At 38.1% G+C, this 26,165-nt stretch overlaps 1 protein-coding gene across 11 annotated transcripts in view; it reads right to left on the reverse strand.

The window, feature by feature from the left end:
- Window positions 1-24,550, reverse strand: part of ZCCHC7 (zinc finger CCHC-type containing 7) — a 238,336-nt gene extending 213,786 nt beyond the window's left edge. Inside the window, exons 1-3 of one of the 11 annotated variants that reach the window (XM_063594387.1) lie at window positions 24,375-24,498; window positions 23,339-23,503; window positions 18,092-18,722 (exon numbers count right to left, since the gene is read on the reverse strand). In XM_063594387.1, coding sequence (XP_063450457.1) covers window positions 18,092-18,701 — 610 coding nt within the window. In that variant the 5' untranslated portion in view covers window positions 18,702-18,722; window positions 23,339-23,503; window positions 24,375-24,498. The other 10 variants (XM_055092034.2, XM_055092035.2, XM_003805126.5 and 7 more) reach the window with 10 other exon arrangements.
- Window positions 24,551-26,165: the final 1,615 nt, after the last annotated feature.

Raw genomic sequence — 26,165 nt, forward strand, 5'->3', positions numbered from 1 at the left:
ATGGCTTACATTTAATCCTGTTAATAACCACACAAAAAAAGAAATGAAAGACTCACTTTTCAGTCATCTCTCTGGACCACTGGGCTAAAATAACAGCATGACTAAATCTGACATTGACCCCGTGGCCCTGCTAGGAGTTAAAAGAATTCCTTTGAGTCTTCTGAGGCCTGTTTTCAACTGCTCCAGAAGGGGTGGGCTAGGCATACACACTTGTTAGCCTTCTTTACAGTAACAGGTCAAATTAGAAATGGTCATATACACTGTAATATACACTAGCTCTTACTTTAGACTTGAAGTCTGTACCTTACAACAAAAGTACAAGAAAGAACAATAAAATAGTAACACCTGGATGATAAAATGTCATAGATGGATCATATATAACTGGAAAGGTGAGAACGTAGCAAGGCAGTAACACATTCCTGAAAGGAAATTTATAAAACAATAAGAATATTATCTAAATCAACAAGACTGAAATTGAGACAAAGTACCAAGATGGATCACTAAACTTTAAAAAAGAAAAATATCATGTATAAATTTTTCTAGATTTATCACAAAAGAGTTTTCAGCAAGCTTACTAAATTAAAATACATTAAATTATTTTGTGAAGTTTTGCAAGCTTTTGTGACATGAACCCACAAATAACATATGATGTTAGGATGATATAAATCTGCCTGAAAGCAGTTACTTGTTCCCTTTCATCCCTTTTCAAAATACAACTTATGATTTTCAACAAAGAAGATATTAGCATTCACACCTTCCTCTCTAACTAGTGATTGAAAATAATTATGGATATGGATTTACTATACTTGACCAGATTTCTCTCATTCTTGTATTAGTACTTTTAAATTAAGTATATTTTCTTAAATAAAATAAAATGCTAGGCCTTACTCTTATTTCACAAAGTCTAATCACTGAAAATGTAAGTAAGCCAATCACTAGCATATTTTATGTATTTCCCTTAAGTTCTTTCAATTTAAAGTATGGCTCCAGTTAATTTACGTCAACATTTAAAATTAAAAAGTCTAAATTTTCTGAATACTGAAAGCCAACAGATGTCCTTACAAGAAATAAAATTATTACACACCAAGGATATTTTAATTCTAAACTGTCTGCCGCAAAATATCAAAATTAATTTCACATAATTTAATTTCTGTACTCATAATCCTTTTATAATTTTTAGTTTACATATTAATAAAATCAAAATATCATAATCAAAAAATTACTTCACTGAACACATAACTTAATTGAACATTAGCAATTAGCCTCGAGGCACTCTTTTCTTAATTTGTAAGGGCTTAAATTTAGGATAAAAATAAGAGTTAAAATTTTAATATTTATCATAACAAAATTTTGTGAAATCTGTCAAATTTGAAGTAATCTCTTAGAAAAAAAGAGTTCAAGCACTCTACGTTTTGAAAATCTGTAATGGCATAGATATATCCACCTGTTAGGTGGCGGCATTTTGGGTAGGGGGTTTTCTTTCCCAATTCTCATTCTGTTCTCACCTCCTATTTTCTTTCATACACAGAATATTATTTTTCAGGAACTACGAACTATCTACTATAACACCGAGACATAAAGGCAATCAGCAATATGAGAATTACAAAATATTTCACAAACAAATCCCAATTTAAAACTCTAATGCAGAGCCTACTTTTCTGAACAGAAAACGCTAAAGCTAAAAAGTTTCCACACAACACAATGTAATTTTACCATCATTGGCTTACCTTCATAGCATTTTTTGGCCTAAAAAAATCATGAATAAAAGTATTTCGATCATACTTCAATAGTTACCATACATGTTTAGCCATTCAGTTTTAAAAGAATCTTCCACCCACTGCCAAAAGAAAAAAGGAAGAGGAAGAACAAAAAGAAATCCTACAAAACGAGAGTTTCAAATAAAGACTGGAAAAGGCATCAAGCAATCATGACCTTTAAAAAAAAAATTGTCTGACAATTGTCTGTGAAGTTTTTTAACAGCATAAAAGCACTTCACCAGTTTCTTCTTTCCTTAATAAATTTCAAGTTCGGCTCTACAGTGTTCTCCTAGTAAGGCCACACACAATAAAACCCAGGCACTGAGCTTTAAGAATTAATAACATTTTCCACGAACATTTGCTAGTAAAACATGCTAACAGAATTAATTCCTTGTTATTTTTAAAGCTGTATACTTCTGTTGGACCACTTTTATATCACAGGTTATACCTTGATTTGATGTGCTGAATACTAGAAATACATTTTAGGTTATTCAAGTTTCTCAATAATTACATATGAATATCAATTATAAAATTACAATACACCTTTTAAAATACTTTAAAAGGAGGAATAGTTTTACAAACTCATGAAGCCTATATAACTATAATCAAGACTAGAAATTCAAAAGATTATTTTAATTGGCATGGACAAACAACAGCTAATTAGACTATCAGGATACATTTTCTTCTTAGTTTGAAACTCACTGATTTAAAAGAAATTGCTTTTTGAGAAGTCATTTGATAGAAATCAAAATGTGAAGCACAGTAACTAGAAAATAATAGCAAAAATAAAGAAAACAAAATTCAATGATGCTATTTATTTCTTGGTAATTACAAATTCTATAAATCAGTTTCATATTCTAAGAGCACTACATCCACAAGAAAAAACCTGTAATTAACAGACACAGAAAGAAGGCTTGCCCTTACCCCAATTGCCAAAGTCCTTAACAGATATGCAGAAAGAGCATTTTAGACACCTCACAACTATGAGGTACAATCAAAGGAAAAAAGTCTAAAATTATTAATTATCAAAATTACTCTTTTCCCTATGTATCAACATTACAAGGTTTTTTTTAGCCTATTAACAGTATATCATAACATCATTTTTCCTGATTAGGAAATTATTAGAATTTTTTAAATGGTAAAAAGGATCTCTTTATTATTTTATGTTAATTTAGCAAATACAAAATTCAGTTAAATGTTACTGTATGACACCAGCCTCACAAAACAACTGTAAAACAGAAGTAGCTTTGATCACAATAATTTGATATTTTAAAGCCTGTGAATATTAATGAAAAAATATTTTGGGGAGATGTTGGGAATACAGACCTCTACTTTTGACTTCTAACAATAACTAAATTGCCATAGCACTTCAAGGACTTAAATTCAGCAGTACAAAGTTACGTCATAAAACAAAATTCCTCACATTTGAAAGTATGCAAGTTTTGCCAAGAAAAAGCAAACTCTTAAGATCTGGTCAAAGTAAAAATGTGTCCACCATCAAAGGCATGTTCATACGCTTATCTGAATATATACACACTGTGGACCACAAAATTGAATGTAAGAGAAATCACATTATCAGATTACAACAGATTTCTTGTAAACAACTATTTAATATACAATAATATTTAAATTAAAGATTTATAACAGTACCACTTACTGTTAATTAGTATTTCTAGTATTAACTTGGTTACACTATAAAATAACATTTTTATTCCAACAGTAAAGTGACCATGAATACAAATTTTCAGGATTAATAATTTCCCATCAATTTCATGCATAACGCTAACATATCTTTTCAGCTTCTCAATGGCTCAAAAATTAAATTGCTTCTGTTATTAAGAAAACAAAACCAAGAACAAAATTAGTTTTCCCCTGCTAGTCCCCATGGATCTAAGTACCACACAATAATTCTTTCCAATCTGCAAAACAAAAGAACACACAAATAGATGGGCTAAGGAAGAAAGATCAAAACAAAGAAACAAATTTAAAAAAAAAAATTCCCCTTTTTCTTTAGCAATCAACAAAATAACAAAAAAGAAAAAGTGGAAAAGTCACCAAGAATATATGACCATGTAATCATGGGCACTCTTGCAGAAAACCAAGTCTGCAACCGAAAGCCATGGGAAATTTAAATTAGAGCAAACGGCCACAATAGGCAGAGAATCTGTATGGATAAAAAGGGACTGCTGAGGTTGCAGGTATACTACTAAAGATCTTTTGAGATTTCCAAACAAATTTTATTAGTTTTAATAAATTCTAAAAATAAGAAATAAGTATGCGCATTATACTATAAGCATTAAATTTTTTCCTTTTAATCAAAATACACATGTATGTGATATATCTAAAAGAAGAGGAAGAAAAGATTCTCTTTGCTTATTACTGCTTTAGAAATTTGCTTCACAAACCTATCTCCTTCTATGTTTAAATAATCTTAACAGAATTTAAAAATTTAACACAATGAAGGCCCTTCACTGCTGATGTTAACCTAACTGGTGGCACAATCACAGAGTTGAATTGCAATCGACTTGAACTCCTCTGACTACCCGGTACATAATTATACACCAAAGTCAGTTTAACTAACCAACATGGTTTGAAAATTAGATGACCTGTGGTACAACACTTACGTTTCTTCTGTTAAATCTGATAATAAAACCTCCCAAACTGAATCATCTCAAACAGAAAAATAAAGGGATTAATACAACTTTAAAATGTCATGGCATCAAGAACACAAATATTCCACAACCAAGTAAGTACCTGATGGATCTCTACCACTCACCTATCCAGAAACTTTTAAATAGAATATTTTGAACGTTTAAAAGTATTTCATACACAGAAGAACCAATAATACCAGGCTAAAATATGATTATACAACACATTTACAGCAATATTTAAGTTATATTTATTCTCCCACAAAATTTGTATCATTTTTTAAGCAAACCAAAAGGGCTGAGGTGTTGAATGAAGAGCAAAATACTCAATTATATGGGAGTAAGGATGTCTTTCAAGTTCTTATCAGAACAACGAATTTTTATTAGCAATTAAAATCCTCCTTAAAAGTAGGAAGTAATGCTATTTCTAAATAAAACCATTGACAAAAGTTCATTTATGTTAAATCAGACCATTTAATACTAAAAACTGGCTAGTACAGGATTAAGGACTAACTTACAGGATTGATTGTGGTTGCACATCTTCTCTTTAAAGAAAATCTCCTTTCTTTAGTTAAATGTATATGTATGTCATATTCTTCCAAATCCTGAATTCCTCACCTGGCTTTTTTAAAGCATAATTTGTATTACATTAGCAATATCATATTACCAGTCATAACCAGTCTATTTCCTATCTTAAGAATTCTCATTAACTACCAATATAGAAAAAGTATTGAAAAGTTTTCAAGAGTTGGAGCTTTCCCTCCCTATGATAGATAATTCTGTTGCAAGCACTATTTAGTTACAAAACAAATATGACTTAAGGGAACTGCCAATAAAAATATTTTCCCTTAATAAATACCTCTTAAGCTACTTAACATCCATTCTTTCACACTGAGGTGGTTATAAGTTAATTGTATATTTAAGCAAAAGCGAGGGAGGGGAAGTACAAATGATTTTCACTATCACAGATTTATGCTGTCTTCCCTTAAAATGTGTTTGCAAAACATGAGATTAAGAACAGATGCTCTCAAGTCCACAATAAACTAATTTTCAAAACTGACAAAAGTTGGAATTCTAAGGTAAGAATTTGTTATAGAAATAAAAGCTATACATTTAGCAGACAAGATCCACTTTAAAATAATTATTACATTTAGAATCCAAATCTATACAACAGAAATAATTTTTATCTCTAGAATTACATCTCCATCCAGAACCAATGTTGTTAGATCAAGATTCAAACTAAAAAGCAAGTCATACTCCTTTAGGTATTCTTAAGCATATGATTTAAAAAGAAAATGTGACATAATACATGGTGGATGCCCAATTAAAATATTTATTTCTTAACTATTTGCACAATCAACAAATATCTGGCAAGTAACTCAAAATGCCAAAAGTTAACCATGCCAGTATCTTTAATTTATAACAAAACAAAGATAAATAATAATGAAGAGATTTAAAACGTTAGGCTGAAAACTTCCATGAAGTCCATACTTTTGCTTCATTAATAAGTCTTAACCACCAAGGAAGCATTTATAAGAGATTATTACTTTGAAATTAAATTTAGTAAAGTCTTAAAAACAGGATCTCCTACTTACAGAATATGAATTATCTGAACAGCCTCTACTCTAAGAAGGGGAAATAATGATTAAATGTTCTCCATTCTATATTTCTTTGGAAAAAAGTTTTACTGTCTAATCATATGTAGCTCACATCAAATTTACTTTCTGACCATAAAAATATACTGTCTATATAAATCATACTTATCTTCTTAGATAAGTGATCACTATATGCAATAATTATTTTTATAATAAACAAAAGCTACAAGAAAATTATATATAAACATTCTTCACTTAAAAAGACATCAGGATTCAAGCTCTTCTGACAAGGAAGAAAATGTTGCCCATCTAATTTTATGCTTTTCCATTCTAAAAAAAAAAAAAAAAAATACAAACCTGTAGATAAGGTGAGTAACATTTTAATGGCAACTAAACTAAGTCATTAGTTCAATAAATACATATCATGGTATTTCTGTTTAAGCAGTTTCCAATGAATTTGGTATATCTTACATGAAGATCAAATCAGTTACTAAAAGAAATGTATTTTTTTAAAGTAAAATTTAATTCTCTCCCTGGGTACTTAACATTGTTGAAAAGAAAACTGTAAATGAATTTAGATTAAAAGTCATAAATTAACTTTGGAAGACTGCATCCCTATGTTGCTGATCTACAGTGAAATCACAGAAATTAGTGATATACAATATCAACATTCCAAAATGTTATTAAAATCCAACCCAAAGCTGCATGGGATTTCTGGGGTTTCTAATGAGATTTTCATTCTGCTGAACAATGGCCATAAAAAGCTTTCTTCAAACCTCGCTCCATTCACAAGTAAAGTTGAAACTGAACATTTTTATTTCTTCTCTCCCTATGACAACTTCACCATGGAACAGTGAATAACACAGCTCAAGTCATTATGCTAATTAGAAATTAAATAAAAAGATGCCCTAACAATAGTTAAGTGTAAGGTGACATGCTACAACTAAAGACACAGTTCAAAAGCAGCTTTAGGAACTGTGAAGTACAGGCTTACAAAAGCTGAAAACATCAGAGAGGGAGCTCCTTGATGCTCCTGGTGACTGGAATTCTAGCATGTGGCCATTTTTCAATTATAGGGCAGAAATTAAACTATACATTAATGAGAAGTATGTCACATGGCAATACACTCTTATGACCTGTTAGGGTATAAAATGTCTCAAGAAACTACTGAAATTAAGACGATGAATGCCAAAGGAGGGGAAAAAACACCACCTTAATGATCTGAGAAGTTACGGAAGGCAAAGTTTAATGTATTGTTTCCAAACTAACAAAATAATGATCCTTTCCTACGTTAAAAGATTATAAGGAAGAACATAACTATGAGGAGTGAAAGTTGTACCTTAAGACCTGCTCTACTTTGAACAGCCCTGCACAAAATACACGTTAAACAGCTGGTCAGGTCCTTTGACTAACCTCTGGTCCAATAAATTTTAAAAGAAAAAAGGAGGTATGTACACAAAAAACAGGCAGAAAGCAATGAAATAAAATTATGACTAAGAAATCTTCCAACAGTATTCTGAACATATACAAAACATAAACAATCCTTTCTTGTTTAGGCAGAGGTGGCTTCTAAAAAGATATACTATTAAAACATTTCATCACATCCAGCCACATATAAACATGAATGGCACATACAGTCTTCAGTTTCTACTAAGGGCTTCACCTTCTATTTTTAGCTGCATTTAACCTGAACTTCAAGTCCTACCCATTTTTCAAAACTCAAATTCAAAGGGTTCCTTTTCAATTCAGTCTTGTACTTTGCCTATCTACTTTTTAATCTTTTTAAAAAATCTACTGCATTCACCTGGAATGATTACGTATTCTGCTGGAGCATCTCATATATTTGTAGAAATGCATTTAACTCTGGTTTTACAGTGAACTTTCCATACTGTCATGCATTTTAGGATTTCTAAAGGCAAAAAGTACATGGCAATTTTTGAATCCCAATACCTTAATGGTACAGTGGCTTGTACGTTGTAAGCAGCCAGTAAGTAATATTTGGAAAGATTTTAAGATTTCAGAATTAAGCTCAATGTCATAAACTAGCAGATCATAAAATGTCACCAAATTAAATTTCTTTAAGGATAGCACCATACTAGAGACATGTTGTTCAAAAGCAACTTGGGGCCAGGCTCGGTGGCTCATGCCTGTAAGCACAACACTTTGGGAGGCCAAGGTGGGAGCTTGAGCTCAGGAGTTAAAGACAAGGGTAGGCAACATGGTGAGACACTGTCTCTACAAAACAAAACAACACAAAACAAAAAAATCAAGTGGAGCCAGGGCGGTGACTCACATCTGTAAATCCCAGCACTTTGGGAGGCTGAGGTGGGCAGCTCGCTTGAGCCAAGAGTTCAAGACCAGCAACATGAGCAACATGGTGAACATGGGCAAAATGGTGAAACTCCATCTAACTCCATACAAAAAATTCGCAGGGCATGGTGGCCCACATCTGCAGTCTCAGCTACCTGGGAGGTTGAGGTAGGAGGATCACTTCAGCCCGGGAGGTCAAGGCTACAGTGAGCCATGACTGCAATACTGTACTCCTGCCTGGGTGAGAGCAAGACAGAGAGAGAGAGATTGCAGGTGGGGCAGGGGTGGGGTGGGAGAGAGACACCCTGTCTGAAAAAAAACAACAACAACAAACAACAACAAAAAAGTGGAAGCTATAAGCTCATGTTTGCCACAATGATCATGAACCTATCATGTAACTATGAAGACTTTTATCAAAATATTTTCCTGTGACATTAAGCCTACCCAATATCTCATTTTTATGACTTTAATAAAATAAAATGTATTTTTTACCAATAAAGAAATTAAGTTACCCAAAGTCAAAGTTGGCCAACTGCACAGCTGTAACAGACCAAATAACAACCATTAATTGAGAACCTATGACCATTACACCTCATTCAGAAGTGACCTTTCAAACTAAGAACTGAGAGGTAAGTAGATATATCAGCCAGGCAAGGTAGAAACTAATCCACACAGGAAAAGAAAAACAAACAAAAAAAACACATATGTAAAGACCTAGATCAAACAAAATGATTTACTAGAAAACCTAAAATTCAAACAGGTAACCCACTCTATTCAAATTTTAATTAGATATCCAGTCTTGGTTGAGTGCCTAATGAATGCCAGGAATTCAACAATGGCCTCTAGATGAGTTCTTCATCCTTTGAAATTATATCCAAAACTTCTGTGTGTATAGTTTTGGGAGAAAAAGGGATTTAACACAAAATAGTTAAAACACTTTCTGCCATAAGTGTTGAAGCCATAATTTTACTTCAGTTTCAAAAGCCATTTACCTTAGTCAAGCAATTATTTCACTTTAAATAATACTATGTAAAGAGCTCTACTCTATACACAAAGGCAGAACTGCAAATAAATTTACCTAAGGGAAAAAATAAATAAATAAACAAATTTACCTACGATTTGTTAGGTATCCCCGATGTGCCAAATGCTGACGAACTAAAGGGGTTGTGTGCCAAATTACACATACTGAAGGAGCTCTACATTGACACAAAAGTCTATACCATAACAGTCATAAACCAGGAACTAATATGGTTTCTTCAACTCTTAAAAATACCATATTCTTCCTTTTGCAGAAGGCATTTTTCTTTTTAAAACCTGAGCCTATTAATTTTTTGCTAAACCTAAATATTTCAAAATTACCAAATGATAAAAAAAATTACAAACAGGAATAAGAACTTATTTCTTCTGAAAGTGGAATTAGACAATTATTTATTTGTTTAAAATATATTTTAAGACTGTAACAAGTGCATTATTCATCAACTATTTTAAATTACTATTCATTCACTTTCAAAAAGTATTTATTACAAGCCTAATGTGCCCAGCTCAGATTAGTGTAGAAGATACAAAAATAGTTCATAGTCCTAGAAATAAGAAATATTAAATATCTTTACATAGGACTACGGATTGATCGCCAGGATATACGGCTAAGAGAAAAAAATAAGGTTAGAGAAAAGAGTAGATAGTATGCCACTATTTATTAAGAAAGAGGGCCAGGTGTGGTGGCTCATGCCTGTAATCCTAGCACTTTGGGAGGCCGAGGTGGGTGGATCACCTGAGGTCGGGAGTTTGAGGCCAGCCTGACCAGCATGGAGAAACCCCCATCTCTACTAAAAATACAAAAATTAGCCGGGCATGGTGGCACATGCCTGTAATCCTAGCTACTCGGGAGGCTGAGGCAGAAGAATCACTTGAACCCGGGAGGCGGAAGTTGCGGTGAGCTGAGATTGCACTGCTGCACTCCAGCCTGGGCAACAAGAGCGAAACTCCGTCTCAAAAAATAAAACAACAACAACAAAAAACAACCAACAAAAAACAAGGGCAAGAGTGTACAAAGATATACACATGTAAGGACAAACCAACAATTTTCTCTTAATGATTACTCATAAGGGGAAGGGCAGGAACAGGATGGCGACTGGACAGAAGGTTTGCCTTCTCTGGATAGATTTTATCATGTTTTGCTGATTTGAATCTGGAACCTTATAAACATTTTACATGATTATAAAAGAAAACCAAATTTTTAAAAGATAATTCCAAAAAATAACTATCAAAAGCAAAGTGAAACAAATGAACCTGTGTGTCAAACTAATGATGTAACAACAGAGAGAAAATCTGAATTTAATCAAGCTTCTAGATCTAACTACCAAATCACAGGAAAGACAGAGGACAGTAGAACATGTTAAGCAATACTATAAAATTCAGACCATTGGAAATTCTAGAAGACAAAGAATCTAGGTATTACAACAAATTACAAGAAATTAAAACAAGGAAGAGATTAAGGGGAACCTATACATTAAAGGATACTTAAGTTTAACAGCCAATTACAATACCTGGATTGGATCGAATTCAAATAATCTGTAAGAAAAAAAAATTAGGAGCCAGTGTAGGAAATCTGAACACTAGCTGGGTATGTGATGATGAAAGAATTACCGGGAATTTGTTTACCTATGGTAATATGATTAAATATATACATATATATGTAGTACGTTTCAGTCGGGCACGGTGGCTCACACCTGTAATCCTACCAGTTTGGGAGGCCAAGGCCGGTGGATCACTTGAGGCCAGGAGTTCAAGACCAGTCTAGCCAACATGCTGAAACCCCAACTCTACTAAAAATACAATAACTGGCCAGGCACGGTGGCTCACGCCTGTAATTCTGGCACTTTGGGAGGCCAAGGTGGGCAGATCACCTGAGGTCAGGAGTTCAAGACCAGCCTGGCCAACATGGTGAAACCCCGTTTCTACTAAAAATACAAAAATTAGCTGGGCGTGGTGGCTCGTGCCTGTAATCCCAGCTACTCGGAAGGCTGAGGTGGAAGAATCACTTGAACCTGGGAGGTGGAGGTTGCAGTGAGCCAAGATAACGCCACCGCACTCCAGGCTGGGTGACACAGCGAGACTCCGTCTCAGAAAATAAATAAAAATTTTAAAATTTTAAAATTTAAAAAAAATAAAAAATAAAAATACAAAAATTAGCCAAGCATGGTGGCAGGTACCTGCATTCGCAGCTATTCAGGAAGCTGAGGTGGAAGAATTGCTTGAACCCAGGTGGCAGAGGTTGCAGTGAGCCAAGACTGCACCACTGCAATCCACCCTGGGCGACAGAGCAAGACTGTGTCTCAAAAAAAAAAAAAAAAAAGAAAATATTCCAGACCAAAAAAAATTGCATCTCTACTTAACGTGTATATTTTTCTTCTCATTATTACTCCTTAAATACAATATAACAGTTATTTACATGGTATTTACATTGTATGGGTATGTTAAGTAATCCAGAGATGACTTGTCCAACTCACAGCCATGAAGGCTTTTGAATGTGGCCCAACACAAATTCGTAAACTTTCTTAAAACAATATGAGATTGTTTTGTTAATTTTTTTCTGAGACAGAGTCTCTCTCACTCTGTCGCCCAGGCTGGAATGCAGTGGCACGATCTCGGCTCACTGCAACCTCCGTCTCCCAGGTTCAAGCGGTTCTCCTGCCTCAGCCTCTGAGGCTGGGATTACAGGTGCGCACCACCACACTGGGCTAATTTTTGTATTTTTAGAAGAGACGGGGTTTCACCATGTTGGTCAGGCTAGTCTCGAACTCCAGACCTCGTGATCCGCCCGCCTCGGCCTCCCAAAGTGCCGGGATTACAGGCGTGAGCCACCGTGTCCAGCTGGTAATTTTTTTTTTAGCTCATCGGCTACTGTCAGTATTAGTGTTTTTTATGTGTGGCCCAAGACAATTCTTCCAATGTGGCCCATGGAAGCCAAAAGATTGGACACCCTGGACTTCAAAGTATACGAGAGGATGTAAATAGGTTATATGCAAATATTCCACAATTTTATATCAGGGACTTGAGCATCCATAGATTTTGGTATCCATGAGAAGTCCTAGAACCAATCCCCCACAGACACTGAGGGACAAACATGAGTGTGCACTTGTATACAAATGTGTATACATGCATACGCACATGGGCACACATGATGTGTATACACACACATACACATACATACATATATGAATGACTTGATGTCTGATTAGCTTCAAAATAACAGAGGGGCACGGAGTTATAGATAGGAAAGATTAGACATAAATTGGTAACTGTTGAAGCTGGTTTATCGGACACTGAAGTCAATTATAACATTTTATTTTTGTATATTTTTATATTTCCACAATAAAAAAAGTATAAGAAAGAGCTAGCAGTTACTCCTAGAACTAATAATATCCCTTCCCTAACCAGGAAAATAAGTAGCTATTCTGGCTTTATTGTCACATGTCATCATTTGGTTGTCTTACATAACAATCCTTTCCAAACTTGACATCCCCCTCACAAATTACTAAATATGCTGACTTCCTTCGGTGCATCTTTTCTTCCACCAGGAGATCTGCCTTTCTAATATATGAGAATTACAAGTCACTCCTCCTGGGGATAATTTAAAAAAAAGGAAGGGGCGGGAATCAAGAAGGAAAACAAACGATAGAACATGCATAGTTTTTATAAAGAAGGCTTAGGAAAGAATAAAGGAAGTAAAGGAAAAGAGGCTCAGACCTTAGAAATAAACTCCTACATCCCTCAGTAGAGAGAGCTGAAAGTCATATGTAATAGGCACTGAAAGCCTATGTTTTGACATGAATTTACTACAGGCAAAACCACCATCATATATCTATATGCACCGAGGAAGGCTAGACTGTTAAGTGTCACGTATATACAGTCTCAATGGAGCCTCAGGAAGCTAATCAACAACCTCAAATCACAAAATCAGAAAAGTGTTGAACATTTAGAAGAAGAATAGAAAGGAAAAAAAATGCCTCTGAGTTGTGGTATTAACTGTCAGTAGAGCAAAACAAATGTGTAAGCCCATTTTCTTTTTTTTCTTTTTTTTTTTGAGACAGAGTCTCACTCTGTCGCCTAGGCTTGAGTGCAGTTGCACGATCTCGGCTCACTGCAACCTCCGCCTCCCAGGTTGAAGCAATTCTCCTTCCTCAGCCTCCCAAGTAGCTGAGATTACAGATGCTTGCCAGAATGCCCGGCTAATTTTGCATTTTTAGTAGAGACGGGGTTTCACCATGTTGGCCAGGCTGGTCTCAAACTCCTGACCTCAAGTGATCCACCCACCTCAGCCTCCCAAAATGCTGGGATTACAGGTGGAGCCACCATGCCCGGCCTGTATTTTTCTTTTCTTTTTTTTTTTTGACAGAGTCTCGCTCTATCACCCAGGCTGGAGTGCAGTGGCGCTATCTCGGCTCACTGCAAACTCTGCCTCCCAGGTTCACACCATTCTCCTGCCTCAGCCTCCTGAGTAGCTGGGACTACAGGCGTCCGCCACCACGCCCGGCTAATTTTTTGTATTTTTAGTAGAGACGGGGTTTCACCGTGTTAGCCAGGCTGGTCTCGATCTCCTGACCTCGTGATCCACCTGCCTCAGCCTCCCAAAGTGCTGGGATTACAGGCGTGAGCCACCGGGCCTGGCCATTTTTTTAATATAATAATGTCTCACTGAAATTAAAGTAATAGGGGAGAGTCTGAAGTTTTCACAGATAAAGAGGTAGTGCTGTACTCAAATTTACTACAAATTTAGTAATAGTAAATGTAAAATATGTATGTATTTATTGTCTTTCACAGACTTATGAATTATCTCAAATTCACTAATCCTATTTTTTAAACAAAGTTTTAAGTTTCAACCACTTGTATCACCAGAATTTTGAGACTTAACTCCCATGGTTAAGAGATTTCTGGCCAGGCGCAGTGGCTCACGCCTGTAATCCCAGCACTTTGGGAGGCCGAGGCAGGCGGATCACGAGGTCAGGAGATCGCGACCATCCTGGCTAACACTGCGAAACCCCGTCTCTACTAAAAAAAATACAAAAAATTAGCCAGGCGTGGTGGCAGGTGCCTGTAGTCCCAGCTACTTGGGAGGCTGAGGCAGGAGAATGGCGTGAATCCGGGAGGCGCAGCTTGCAGTGAGCCGAGATCATGCCATTGCACTCCAGCCTGGGCGACAGAGCGAGACTCTGTCTCAAAAAAAAAAAAAAATTGAGATTTCAAAGCTGCGTTCACACCTGCACTCCCAGCTACTCTGAAGGCTAAGGTGGGAGGACCACAGAAGCCCAGGAGTTCCAAACTAGCCTTGCTCTATTTATAGGGCAAGACCCCACTGCTATAAAAAAAAAAAAAAAAAAAAAAAAAGGAGAGAATTCCGTAAATTACTTAGCTTCCTATATTCTGTCTCTTTAGTGAAACACTAAGTCATTCAAGGCTAAAACTTATCTTTTTTTTTTTTTTGAGACAGTCTCACTCCATCACCCAGGCTGGAGTGCAATGGTGCAATCTCAGCTCACTGCAACCTCCACCTCCTGGGTCAAGCAATTCTCCTGCCTTAGCCTCCCAAGTAGCTGGGATTACAGGTGCCTGCCACCACTCCCAGCTAATTTATTTATTTTTAGTAGAGACGGGGTTTCGCCATGTTGGCCAGGCTGGTCTCGAACTCCTGACCTCAGGTGATCCACCCGCCTCGGCCTCTCAAAGTGTTGGGATTACAGGCGTGAGCCACTGCTTTCGGCCTAAAACTTAAGTCTTTTACCACTGTAAGTCACGAGTACTACTTCAGCATTACTTATACCCTACATAGAGGAGATGCTCAATAAATGTTTGATGATTTAGCAATTGATGAGAAAGCAGGTAATACATGTGCCAAGAAATTACTCTAAATATTATTATAAGCAGGTTTATGAGTATGGAAAAGACCCAACCTCAAGGAGCCTGTAGTCTTTTCTTTTATGTCATACTGCAGTTTTCAGTATGCCATAATTCTGGGAGATATTTTGTTTTTTTCTTGAGTGAGGTCAAGGAAACAGAACACAAAATAGTTATGGATACTGTTTAACAATAGGCATTTCTAAAGTACTTGAGATTTTCTCTACACTTTTACAGAAATGAAAAAAATCTTCTCTCTAAAGATTATATGAACCAATCTATCCCCAGATAGTTTTATGAAAGGGATAGTGATTACAGAGTAACAACACACTTAAATGGGCATCAGTACTAAATATGTTGTTTATTAATTGGAAAGAAACAGGATTACAGCATTAGTGGATCAAGGAAATAAAATGGAGAATATATATTTGAGTATTTGTAAGAGTTTATAAGAGTCAAGTAAATTAATTTTCAAAAATTCAGAATTTAATTCTATTTGGCTAAAACAGAAAACAAATCCAAGGTTCTCTCTACTTTCTCATCACCATCATTTGCCAAATATGGCACAGTTCGATTTCTTCACTAAATCCAGCACCTAATTCATGTTTTTCCCAACCTATCCACATTGTGCCATCAACTTTAGCATGTCTGTAGATTCTCTAGTGCAAACAGAAAGCAGCAGGGAGTTGTTTCAAAGGAAAGATAATAAGCTTTTTTTCAAGTTATCAAGCTTTCTTTTCAGTATGTCAAATGTGAGACAGTAAGATACCCAAATGGAAATATTCTGTAGATGTACACAGAGAATGTGAAATCAACAAAATGGTTAAGGAGATGACAATTTGATGACCATAAATACAGAAGTGATTAATGAAACTAGGTGTGATCTCAGGAAAAGGTAATTTAGAGAAAGAATAAGCTAAATGCTTATTTTGGCCTTCTATAGTGTTACGCCTAACCCAAGATCATTTTGTTTCTGTCATCTTGCTCCAAGCTGACAAGTATTACTGGATAAAGTTATGGAATCCTTCAAAGTGAGTTCACTACAAGTTCACATCATTTTAATTTTGACTGAATACTACTTCTAAACAATCCTTTATTCTCTTACTGTTGATTCATTAAAGTGCAATGATTTCCAACTTAAGAGCCTTCAGCCTCCTGGGAAACTGCAGAATTAGTTACCTTAATGGGTACCTAGAGCAACGCATTATAAACACCATTTCTCACATATCAATGTTGTGATTAATAAAACACAAAGTCATCTAAGAGTAGTAGCTTCTTTCTAATATGCATTTTCTCAATTGAATACTAAAATCATAACTACAACCATGGGTGGTCCACAAATTGTTTCAAAGTTAAACAGGTTGTCATCTTCAAAATACTGGTAACCACTGCCTCAAAGTATTCCCCACAGCACTTAAACATCCCTTCCACATTCTAAGCTTCCAATTATCCCCCGCCCTCTCCCACTTCTGCTTTCATTTTCCTAAGAAAATCAAACACATCCCCATATGTTCTCTCATCTGCCTCAATCCATCTGAATTTATTCTTTCTCCTCTACCTCTACAAATATTTGATGATTTAGCAATTACTAGTGTCTCTCTTCCTTTTTAGGAATAATTCAACAACACATACACCTGATCCTATCTCTAACCTGGCCCCCAACCCAATCCATCAAACAGGTTTAGTCTCTCCTTCACAAGTTTCTTTCTTTCTACCTACAAACATTATCAGAGCTCACCTATATGGAAAAAACTTTACGCGATTCTGTTCTATGTCCTAACTACTATTCTCTCTTTTCGTTTTGCTGTCAAGTTCTCAGGGTTTGCAAACTACAGCCTGAGCCAGCCACCTGTTTTTGTAAGTAGGGCTTTACTGAGAACAGCCACCCCCATTTCTATAGGTATTATTTAAGGCTGCTTTCCCACAAGGGCCAAGTTGAGTAGTTAAGATATCACATGGCATGGAATCCTAAAATATTTTCTATCTGGCTTCTTAAAAAAACATTTGCCAATCCCAGGGGCTCCAAGCACAATCTACATTCAATGTCATCATTTCTAGGGAAGCAGGCTGCCATTAAAAATTTTGGAGCAGCAATAAAGTACTATGAGTAAAAGAGCATTTCAATACCAGTTTTAACAACAGTGTACAGGGTAGATATAAAAGAAGACTACTTAGGAAACTAGTGCAAGAGACTGAGCATTAGGCACAAAGGGAGGGAAATGAAAAGGAACTTCTTGAAGGCATAAGCATTAAGACTAGATGACTACATGTCACAGAGACAAAACTAACACCAAAATTTTAATCCTTGATGATGTAGCTATCAAAATTTGCATTCTCCCCTATAACCTGCTCTAGACTTACAGCTCTCCATATTTTCCTGTCTTTCTGACTGTGGAGTACCTAAAATCCTAATCCTAACACTAATTCCATATATTCTGTGTGCCAGACATTCCCTATGCTTGCCATCTAACTCCTGGGTAAGCAAATCCCATAGGAAGAGACAGTCCCAACAGAGTTGGCTGAATGAGTGCACAGGGCTAATGCCAGAGGTGGATGGAGTACTCACCTGTGGTACTAAGCAGAGAGAGAGGGGGGAAGTAAGATTTCAGGTCCAGAACTGGCTCTAGCCAAACAGGAAGAAGCAGCTATGAATCTGCTTACAGCAGAAGCAGAGTGTCTTTGGTATTCTGACATACTCTTTCTGACGTTCAGACAAACCACCATTAGAGTAGCCACTGGTAAGAGAGTCGCATGAGAAACAAACCAAAAAACAAGACCAAAAAGTGAGGAATTAAACGGAGTAGACCCTATTGGTCTTTTCTCTAGGAAAAGCAGTCCTCCTTATGAAAGATGATACTACTTTCAAAATGGCCAATATGATACTAACCTTCAGTAACAGAGTTTTCACATCCCACAAGGTTGAGAAGGATATCATCATCTTTATCATCTACTTCACATCCCAGTAGCATCCAGCTTTCCACATTATCACCTTCTGAAATGGTGCTCTCTTCCTCTTCACTTGAACTGACCTCTATAATCATGACCTCTCGGATTACACCTGATCTCTCTTCAGATTTAGGCTTCTCAATATCACTCTTGCATTTCTTATCAACCAGCTCATTAGATTGAAGAGAAGAAGAAAGACCATGGGCATTTTCTTGTGCTTGAACTCTAACATTCTTTCCTTTACATCTATAAATACTGTCTTCATCAGACAAAGTGATGACCTCTGACCCATCTGACAGCTGGATGACCTCACTATCTGAAAGGACGATTAGCTTCTTCTGATTTGGTTTACTACTTGAAGATTCCGAATTCCCAGAGTTCTTTTCTTCATGCTCTTCCTCCCTGATGACATCATCAAGATCTTGGGCATAATGAACTTGGCTATAGAGTTGAAATTCCACCTCACTATCAACACTCAGTTCACTAGATGACTCATCTCGATAAAGATCATCTTCGTATGCTTCTATAGTCTCATAGCCACCAAACATCATAAAAAGTCAGTAACCTTGAAGCTGCAAAAGAGAAAGTTGTACACAGAATATACTTTAAAAGTTCAGATCATGCCAGTTTAAGTAACAATATCACCTGCCAGTGACAACTGCTAATATGAAGGCCATCACTATTCTCAGACATATTAAAATACCTTTTTTTCCAAGGATTTCTAAGTCCTGTTAGGACCCACTCCTGTAAGTCCCACCACTCCCCAATGAGAATTACTACTGACAAATTGAGTTATAGTTATTGATGGAAACACAGTCAACACTCTAAGAAATGCTTTGTTCTGTGATTTCATCGTGCAAACTTCATAGGATGATTTTTACAAACTAGATGGTGTAGTCAACTACACAACTAGGCTATATGGTATGGTCTATTGCTCCTAGGATACAAACCAATACAGCATGTAACGGTACCAAATACTGTAAGTAACTGTAACACAATGGTATTTGGGTATCTAAACATACAAAAGATATAGCAAAAACGTATACAAATCCTATGGGACCACAGTCACACTGTCTGTCTTTAACCAAAATGCTATTATGCAGCACATGATATGTAAGATTTCACAGGTATATTGTAAACGAAAAACAAATTGAGATCTACCGCAGGATATAAAACCCTTGCTTTCCAAAATGTTAAAACAAAACTTAAAGCAGCTCTCACTATCCTATCCATTCTTCATCTTTTCCTTGGTTCTGGTTCTATAGCTCATATTTTCAAGCATATACAGGAATATTACTTCAATTATGACTAAAATCTATAACAGGAAACAATTTTGTTTACTGTTTGGGTGTAAATGTATATTCTCAATTAACAAATTAATCGCACAGCCCTCTGATCATTGGCCAAAAGAATAAATAAAAATGCCTGAGCTGGCAGTGGCTCATGCCTATAATCCCAACACTTTGGGAGGCCAAGGCAGGAGGATCACGTTGAGGTTAGAAGTTTGAGAACAGCCTGGGCAACACAGTAAGACCCCATCTCCATAAAAATTAAAACTAAAAACTTAGCCAGGCATGGCAGTGCAAACCTGTAGTCCCAGCTACTACTCAGGAGGTTGAGGTGGGAGAACCGCTTGAGCTCAGGAGTTCAAAGTTACAGTGAGCTATGCTCATACCATTGTACTCCAGCCTGGGTGACAAAGCAAGAACCCAACTCAAAAATAAAATAAGGGTGGGCCAGTGCAGTGGCTCACGCCTGTAATCCCAGGACTTTGGGAGGCCAAGGCGGGTGGATCACTTGAGTCAGGAGTTCGAGACCAGCCTAGCTGAGATGGTGAAACTACTTATCTGCTAAAAATGAAGAAATCAGCTGGGTGTGGTGGTGTGCGCCTATAATCCCAGCTACTCAGGAGGTGGAGGCACAAGAATAGCTTGAACCTGGGAGGCACAGGCTGCAGTGAGTCGAGATCATGCCACTGCACTTCACCCTGGGCAACAGAGCAGACTGTCTAAAAACTCTGTACTAGTTACAAAAATGTATATTTTTACAATGTATATTTATAATGTATAAATACAAACTTAATAATGACCCAATATTGAGACAAAACTCCCAGCTTTGGGAATAAATGTGTAAAGTGAAACATTATACTTTCTACTGTGAGCATATTAAATCCTCCTCAGCCTTCATCTTTTAAACTCAGCTCAAAATCACTTGCAACCAGGCTAAATTAAGAGCCCCTTTTATGGGCTTCCATAAGTACTTTACACGTCAAAACACTCATCACATTTATAATTACTTATTCAATACAAATTTCCAAGAAACGCAGATCACAAATCCCAGGAGGGCAGGAACTATATGCACTCTGCTAAACAATGAATCACCAAAGCCAAACAGGGTAACTGGTATTTTCGGGGTCAGCTACAAACGTTTGCTGAATTCATAAATGAATAAATGAACTACACCATCGGGCATTTGTTCTTCAGCCCTGATAAATCTAGTATGTGCTTAAAATACAAAAATTATGAGATGAATTTCTCTGTTGTCTTTCGACTACTCCAAAGTCTTAAATTCTAGCATCAGCAACCAAAACTCTACACAGTAGATGTTTCCATTAGGTACTGATGGACTACTGATTAAAATGAGAGCCCTGAAAAAATAAGCATGTGTCCAAAATCAGGGATAGCCTAAAGAGCAATAATGATGCCTATTTATTCTTTCTTCCACTAACAGCTATACACATAAAATAAAAAATAGTTGTTTTCTTAGTGTCCCAAATTTCTGCCCAAAAATACCAGGGTGTTGTGGTGGTAGTTCTGGTAATAGAACCACCTTAATCCCAAAAACCAAATGGACAAAAGCCAAAAATGTACTACATTCCTACTGGAGTTGTTTGTTTTCCAGAAATAAATAAACCCACCTGTAATGCTTTTCTTCTAAAGGGTGTCATATACCTGTGCCCTTGTTGTACTGTCCTTCAGGTGGCTATGCTGTTACTGTCACACAAATTGAATGTGACTGTCTGAATAATGCTCACAGCATTCATCAGTTTACATTGAATTGTTAGCCTCAGAGGAATTCGAATAAAAGATGAATCCTTTCCTTTTTATTTAATAGGTAAATTAATTCTAAAAGAAGTCAAAGGAATTATGCTTCTTTCAAAATCCTCACTGGATCCATCCTGAGGATCCAGTGTGGACTTAAGATAAAACATAATTCCAGTGCAGCACAGAAAAAATTAAAAAGCCAAATTACAAAGTTACAAGTTTGTACTACTCTTGCAGCCATGCCAAAGGAAAGGGATTAAGAATAGAGCCATAGGCACACCTGTGAATGTATGCCAAAAATAAACTACAGAACCATAATAAAAACTGACTTCCTTGGGTCAAAGGATTTATCTCTTTCCCTGAAATGTAGAAAAATGAATTTAACAATTTAGCCCCTATGGCCTTTAAGAGGATTTTGTACCGTCTGTACTTGAAAATTGTGCTGGGCATAACGTGCTCTCTTATTTAGGTAGTTTATGTATGCCAGGGTTAAGGTCTGCCTAAGGTTGTTTTCGTTAATGTTACTGCTTTAATTACGTTCAAATGAATTTAATTTACCCTTTTAAAAAGTGTCTTGGAAGACAATGTATGTTTTTTACACACACACGCACACGCACACACACACACCCTTGACTCAGAAGGCCTTCTCAGCTTTTTGATCCCTGTACATGATTCCCAAGTATACTAACTAGGTAACAAAATCAGATTATCTCATACAGACTCCTCAATCTTCCCATCAGGAAACTGAAGTACAAAGAGACAGGAAGCCTATTCAAGGTTATGCAGCTGGTTAAGAACACGGCTAGAAGTGATTCACATTTCTGTGATTCTCAGCCAACTGTTTACTAAAATTTTTAAATAAATTTCTTTTTTTCCCCCTTGAGACGGAGTATCGTTCTGTCCCCCAGGTGAGAGTGCAGTGGCGCAATCTCGGCTCACTGCAACCTCCTCCTCCTGGGTTCAAGAAATTCTCCTGCCTCCGCCTCCCAAGTAGCTGGGATTTCAGGCACGCGCCACCACGCCTGGGTAATTTTTGTATTCTTAGCAGAGACGGGTTTCACCATGTTGGCCAGGCTGGTCTTGAACTCCTGACCTCGTGATCCGCCCCACTTGGACTCCCAAAGTGCCTGGATTACAGGCGTGAGCCACCGCACATGGCCCAAAATAAAATTTTCAAATAAGTTAACTTCAAATTAAGATTTTTTGAAGAAAAACCTTCCTTCATTGCAATATTTGCATTGGTTCTAACACCTAAATTTACCTCACAAATATCCATTTTATGTCCCAGCAGAGTTTAAAAACTAAATGAGACATTTTAGGTGTAAGGAAAACACACGTTTGTCAGTTTGCCATTTAAGAATCTCCCAAGTTGGTACTCAAAGACTATCAATCCCATGACCAGAAAAGATGTTTCCTATATAACATCTTAAAATATCATGCAAATGAAACTTATCTAAGAATTAAAATACCTTAACAAATATAAAACAGCTATAGAATAACTGCAAAGGCTATTACCATTCAAAAGAGGGAGCAGTATTCATTGACTGAATTGTTTTAAACTAGACAACTTAAGGCTTATTTAAGCTTTCAGCATTTACTTAACACAATCTTTAATCAATCCTTCTGCTCTCACAGCCTACCTACTGGTCATTCTGACCTTTTGCTCTTATTTACTTCCAAATATCTTTAGCCTCCCTAGATGTTCCTTCTTGATGACACACGCATCCATCTCCGGCCGATTTAAATCAAATCCACAGCCTCATTTTCAGTCCAATTTTCATTGGAATGTGATGAATACACTTTACTTTCAAAGTAAAATTTTTCTTACTCTTAGTAAGCTGCCCTGACAGAACAGTTGAAACACAATTGTCTAAAGGGTTAAAATGTCTGTCCATTTTTCAAATGCGACAGCCACTCTGAATCAAATCTGATTGGGATGGAGAATCCAAATGTGTAAAACAAAAGTCACAAAAGACAAACAGAGCACAGTATTTCAGTTGGGGGGAAAAATAAGCTAAATTTAGTCACTTAAGTCCCAGCTCTTCTTGGGATATATACATGATTTTTATGAGAACTAATCCTATCCGGAAACATTTCCTTCACCTTTCCCTTAGCCCTTTTCCTTCGGTCATGCAGTCTCTTACCGTGCTAATTATCATATTAACATAATCCTCACTTGCGATCCTTCCTGACTTTATTCCCCATCCTCAGATTCTCTTGAAAGCATAATGCTTTCCTAAGTATACATTTAAAAGTCTTTGTATGCGACAGCCTAACTATTCAAACACGAAGTCATTTCTCTAACGGTCCTAGAAAAAATTTTAAAAAGAAAAAGAAAACCACAATGTCAAGAGCTTCTGAGGGGACCTGAAAAGTCATCAAATTGAACACTCTCGTTTTATAGTTGGAGAAACGAGCTCAGAGAAACTTATTCACTGAGCTAAAAAGGCCCTACTAATGGAGCCCCTAATTCAACTGTGCAATCTGAAATCATCTTAAATTCAGCTTCAATAAGAGCTTTCTGGAATCGCCAGCGAGTCCGTGGGGGAGCCACGGCTAGAACCCAGGCCTCCTGATTCCCAGCCACAGGTTTTCCACCGAACCGGCAGCTCTTCCCAAAAGTTGAAGGCAACTGTCCGCTCACAGGATGGGAGGGATAAAGGGCGCCTTAGTAAACACAGTCCAAGTCTACTCGTTTTACATGAGGAAAGGGTCACAGCTCCCGAAATTTTGGATTCTACTGCTGCAGCTGCTGCTTCTGACAGCAGAGGCGGGAGGTGGCCCAGGACTACTCGGTCCTCAAAGACTGGACTCTCTCTCGGCGCGCCGGGACCTCCGCGCTTCACTGACTGGCTTCCCTAGAAGACTGGGGGCCTTGCGGGGAAATAAAAAGGGCAGACACGCCACCGTCACCGAGGCCCTGGACGCCCAGCCGCTCTAGAATCACGGCATTAGCCCTTGGAAAGCCAGGGAGACGCGGACCCCCTAGACCCGCAGCCCGGCCGCGTGGGGCGGCGCGCGGGTGACGGACCAGGAGCTGCGCCCTGCCACGAGTGAGGGACGGACGGGAGACGTCGAGGCCGGCGAGGGGGCACGCGCTAGTTCCACAGCCCGGCGGGCAAGAAGGAGGGTAGGCAGGGGTCCCGGGCCGCGGGCGGCGGGGGTCCGTCACACACATACTCACTGCCGCAGCTGCGAACAGGAAGCACCAACCGGGAACCAAAACGCGTAGAGGGACGGGGAGGGGCGAGGACAAATGAGGTAAGGAGGCCGCGTCCGCGCAGACCCGGGAGGGAAGGCACTTCCGGGGACAACACAGCTCTAGTCACCGCCTTTCCGTCCCCGCCCACCTGCCGCGCCTGATGTGCGCATGCGTACTGGGTGCGACCCGTTCTCTGCCCCGCCCATAATTATTAGGTTTGCCTTCCTTGCTTTCCCCCTTCCCCTTCCCATCTTCTCTTGAAGCTACCTAGGCTGCATCTATTATTTGAATGACTCGTACGAAGGAGATGCTATTTACCGGGCAAAAGCCGGGGAGTTTGTGCCCTCTACCCCCGCGAGGAAAACTACAACCCCCATGAGGACACGGGCGAGGTTGAGGACGGGCTCCGCCTCCTTCTCCCTGGCGCTCGCTGGACGCCTTCTCAGTGCCACGTGGCGCGGGAGCCTAGCTGATCGCGTGCATGACGAGGGCCAGCGTGGCTGGCTGCTTGGCCCGCAGACCTGGGCAGCGGGAAACGCGTACTTGAGAGCGCATGGCTTCAAGCTTCTCCCTTGCGCTCATGATCTTAGGCTGGTCGCTTTTTCTTTTAGGCCGAACACAGTTCACACTGGGCACCTCCAACTCTCTGGAATTCCAGGCAACAGATTAACACTTTGTGAATCTCGAAGAGCTGCACTCCTGCTAAATATTGGAGTTAATGCTGATCCTTTGGAAATCTCTGAAGGTTGCAAGATTGTGCTGGGAGCCTCTGGCTTCATTTGCCCTTCTCACACCTTATTTTAATACAAGGTAAACCCATCTGTAGAACTTTAGAAATAACTGTCGACCTAAAGGAAAAACTGAGGCAAAGTTAATATAAGTGGAGAATTTATTTGGGCCAAGTTTGATGAGGGCAACCTGGGATCATCAATTCAAGTTGCCCTTAATATGTGATCCGATAAGCAGCAGTTTCAACTGAGTTCTTTGTCTTGTGAAGCTCGAGGCTTAAAGGTATCGATCCTCCCACCTCTGTCTCCCAAAGCACTGAGATCACAGGCGTGAGCCATTACACTTCTTGTAGCAGCTACGAGTGAATTTTTTTCTTTCTTTATGGGTTTTTTTTTTTTTTTTTTTTTTTTTTCCTGAGACGGAGTTTCGCAGTTGTTGCCCAGGCTGGAGTGCAATGGCGCGATCTCGGCTCACTGCAACCTCCGCCTCCCAGATTCAAGCCATTCTCCTGCCTCAGCCTCCGAAGTAGCTGGGATTACAGGCGCCTGCCACCACGCCCAGCTAATTTTTGTATTTTTACTAGAGTCGGGGTTTCACCATGTTGGCCAGGCTGGTCTCGAACTCCTGGCCTCGACCTGCCAAAGTGCTGGGATTAGAGGCGTGAGCCACCGCGCCCGGCCACGAGTGAATTTTTAAAGGAAAAAAGAAGAGGCTTTTGCTAAACTACATACCAAGAATTGACACTAAAATAACATAAGCTATCCATTGGCTACATATTGTTCTTTCTATCACAAATTTTAGGAACACGAAGATAAAGGGTGATGCAGGTACAGGGAAGAAAAGAACAAAATGCCTTTAAACAATTGCCACACACCCCTACCCCCCACCCCCACCACCACCTACATGGGATGGTGCTAACTGAAGTACCATACTCAAGTCCCTCTGGGCCTGATAAAGTTTGAATGCCTGCCTGGCTAATGGGGTAGCTCTCACCTGTTTGGGAGCCCGAAGTGGGAGGATAGCTTAAGGCCGAGAATTCG

Source organism: Pan paniscus, chromosome 11 (genome assembly GCF_029289425.2).
Source record: "Pan paniscus chromosome 11, NHGRI_mPanPan1-v2.0_pri, whole genome shotgun sequence".
Taxonomy (NCBI): Eukaryota; Metazoa; Chordata; class Mammalia; order Primates; family Hominidae; genus Pan; species Pan paniscus.